Raw genomic sequence first — 3,158 nt, forward strand, 5'->3', positions numbered from 1 at the left:
TTAAATGAAGGTAGCACAATAATGCAACCAGGACTATATATTTCTCACGTAAATGTTTTGGTGTTTTTTCCTTCTGCAGGGTACCCTTACAACCTGGATTTCAACTTCAGCGTGCTAGCCCAGTTCCACAGCTTCTCCATCAACAACCTTGGCGACCCTTTCATCGAGAGCAACTACGGTATGCACTCAAGGCAGTTTGAGGTCACCGTGCTAGACTAGTTTGCCTGCCTTTGGGAGCTCCAGCAACATCAGTATTGGGGCTACATCACCAACTGCGGAACCGGCGGGAATTTGCACGGCCTACTAGTCGGGTGAGTATTTATTTATCTAAGGCTCATTTGAAACACATAAACTTCAGGAGGAAAAGGTTTTTCTTTCAGTTTTAGGGAACCATTGATTGACGGGGTGCATGTATTCTCACAGGAGAGAACTTTTTCCCGATGGAATTATATATGCGTCTCGCGAGTCACATTACTCTGTCTTTAAGGCAGCTAGGATGTACAAGGTCGAGTGCGTCAAGATCGGCACTCTAGTCACAGGAGAGATGAACTGTGCAATATTGGTTAGCATCTTACCTTCACCAACTAGAGAGAGACACGCGTTAAATTGTTCATATTATCTATGTAAAGACTCATCTGATTGATATTGACCTTTTTCTTTCCTTGTAGGGACAATTGTGAAGGGAGCAATTGATGATCTTGACAGGATCCTAAGCATTCTTGAGGAATGTGGGTTTCGAGACCGGTTTTATATCCACTGTGACGGTGCTCTGGCCGGTCTTATGATGCCATTATAAAACAAGTAGGGCATGTTAGCTTTCAAGCAGTAAATTTGTCATGACAATTTTGACAAATCTCATGAATACTGAACAATGGTTTAACTAATTACCTTTGCCCATGAATACTGAAGAACGGTTTAACTAATTACCTTTGCCCCTACTTTTATCTAGGCCCCAAAGGTGTCATTCACAAAGCCCATCGGAAGCGTTCGTGCCTCCGGCCACAAGTTCATGGGATGTCCAGTACCATGCGGTGTGATAATAACAAGGCTTGAGCACGTAAAAGTACTTTCTACCGATAGTGAATACCTATCATCCAGAGACGCGACAATCATGGGGAGCCGCAATGGGCATGCGCCAATGTTCCTATGGTACACGTTGAACAAGAAGGGTTATAGAGGCATCCGCAAGGAAGTTCAAAAGTGCTTGAGAAATGCTCATTACCTTGCCAACCGTCTCAAGGAGATGGGAGTCAGTGCATCCTTAAACGAGTTGAGTTGCACGGTGGTCTTCGAGAGGCCACAAGACGAGAGTTTTGTGCACAAGTGGCAGCTCGCCTATGAGGGCATCATCGCACATATGGTAGTGATGCCAAACGTCGGTGTGGAGAAGCTCGATGACTTCATTGAAGAGCTTGCCACCAAGCGGAGCTGCTGGCATGAAGGCAAAGTGTTTAACATAGTATGTGTTGCAAAGAACATAGGGCAAGAAAATTGCCTTTGTAGTCTACACAATAAGGACCGGGAACAGCACCTTACAATATGGAGTTAATTTGAAGGGCACACATGATTGATCTAGCTTTAATAAAATGTACATGTCGCCACTTGTTATCCATTTGTGTTGATGTACTATCTATATTCGTGACATCTTTATAGTTATGCAATGCTAATGATATTGAATAAACTAAGCCCTATATTTGTGCTTTTTTTCTACCCAACATGTGTCTTTGTTTGATTGGTTTGTGAGAGAGAAAAGAGAGGTGATTTTTGGTTTTATTGCACATGGATGTCTGTGAAGTAGCCTTGATAACTTTAACCATGATTAATTTTACCCTGGCCAAGAGGTCTCGGCTTTTCCACAATCGTATTCTAGATGTCGGCTTCAAAATCCCTAAAAAATGAGTAGCATTTTCTTCTATCGAGGAAACCAACTATCAGATGTAGAGAAACTAGAATAGAAACCTTTAGTTGGGATCATCGGATCGACTTACAAATATAATATTTACAAATTACGAAATTCCTAGAAAAAACTATGAAATTTCAGAAAAGTAAGTACAAAATAGTTACGAGGTATATCTACAACTTAGAAAAATAGTCCAAAATGTAATAAATGGTTATATAAAAATAATAGAATGTGGACATGTTTTGTATTAAAAATATTGACATAATAGATTATTTCTTAGAAGAGATGATGTAGGTCACTCTCATTAAGATGGAATAAGATACACGATAAGGAATGGGGTTTGGCATCAAAGGCAACGAACCACCCATCACACCACATAAACAAAAACATTAGAGAATAAAACAAAGGGAAATCTTGATGCTCCAGGCACAAATACCATATATTTCCATCTCGACATCTGGTACATATGCTATGAATAATGGCCCTTTGCTGATTAACAGCCAGAGTACTGCAGTGCATTGCACAATACCCCTATCCGGTACTATGTAAAACTCTCTTTAAAACAAAATAAAGCTTGAAAAATAAGATGGGAGGCCCTTTTTTGTTCAGGGAAGATGGGAGACTTCTGAGATGGTCCATGTCAACGATTCATCCTTTCTCCCTCTCTCTCTCTCTCCCCCAACCAAATCGCTTGCATCATATTTGCCGACGCGCATGCGACATCGGCCCATGGCATGGTGGTGGTGGTTTTGTTGTTTCTCCACTCCCAATTGCCCAAGCTCCAAGTTTGCATAACCCGTATAAAGTTACTTAACTGAGCCCTATATGCGTGCTACATGTTTTGATTGATTTTTTGTCTAGAGAAACCATGAAAACAAATATCAACAGATGCCCGCCATTGCAACCTTGATAACTTCTGCCATGATTAAAAGAGTTCCAGCACGAGAGCACGGGAAATATGACCCTCCATCCTTGTCAGCGGGCATGTCGCGCTATATAGGAAGTGTTTTTGCCCGCCATATGTGCGGCAAAATTTTGGTTTGTTTGGTCCTAGACTCCTAGTCCTAGCACTCGCACCCCGACGTCTGAATTCTTTTCATAAGAGCAACTCTAGTAGACCACGCAAAAAGTCCCCAACCCCACAAAATACTAGTACTTCTACCGACTTCGGTTTTGGTAATGAATAAATCTATATTAATGGTTTTTTTCAAATCTGTATGAGGATTGTGTTTGCTCCCGAAGGCATGGATTTGGGTAT

The 3,158-nt window shown here is 41.4% G+C and overlaps 2 protein-coding genes and 1 long non-coding RNA gene across 3 annotated transcripts in view; all 3 read left to right on the forward strand.

Annotated features, from left to right (window-relative positions):
* Positions 1-82: 82 nt before the first annotated feature.
* On the forward strand, positions 83-776 carry LOC119282614. The gene is made up of 3 exons (XR_005138801.1): positions 83-311; positions 424-562; positions 669-776. It is a non-coding gene; the product is annotated as an uncharacterized LOC119282614 (long non-coding RNA).
* Positions 777-808: 32 nt separating this feature from the next.
* Positions 809-1,702, forward strand: LOC119280270 (serine decarboxylase 1-like). Its single transcript, XM_037561175.1, has 3 exons — positions 809-825; positions 910-913; positions 950-1,702. The coding sequence occupies exons 1-3, from the start codon at positions 809-811 to the stop codon at positions 1,547-1,549; spliced, it is 621 nt and encodes a 206-aa protein (XP_037417072.1). The 3' UTR covers positions 1,550-1,702.
* A 1,086-nt stretch (positions 1,703-2,788) lies between these two features.
* Positions 2,789-3,158, forward strand: part of LOC119280271 (serine decarboxylase 1-like) — a 4,202-nt gene continuing 3,832 nt past the window's right edge. The window contains 1 exon segment of the mRNA XM_037561176.1: positions 2,789-2,882. Coding sequence (XP_037417073.1) covers positions 2,789-2,882 — 94 coding nt within the window.

Source organism: Triticum dicoccoides, chromosome 3B, assembly GCF_002162155.2.
Source record: "Triticum dicoccoides isolate Atlit2015 ecotype Zavitan chromosome 3B, WEW_v2.0, whole genome shotgun sequence".
Lineage (NCBI taxonomy): Eukaryota > Viridiplantae > Streptophyta > Magnoliopsida > Poales > Poaceae > Triticum > Triticum dicoccoides.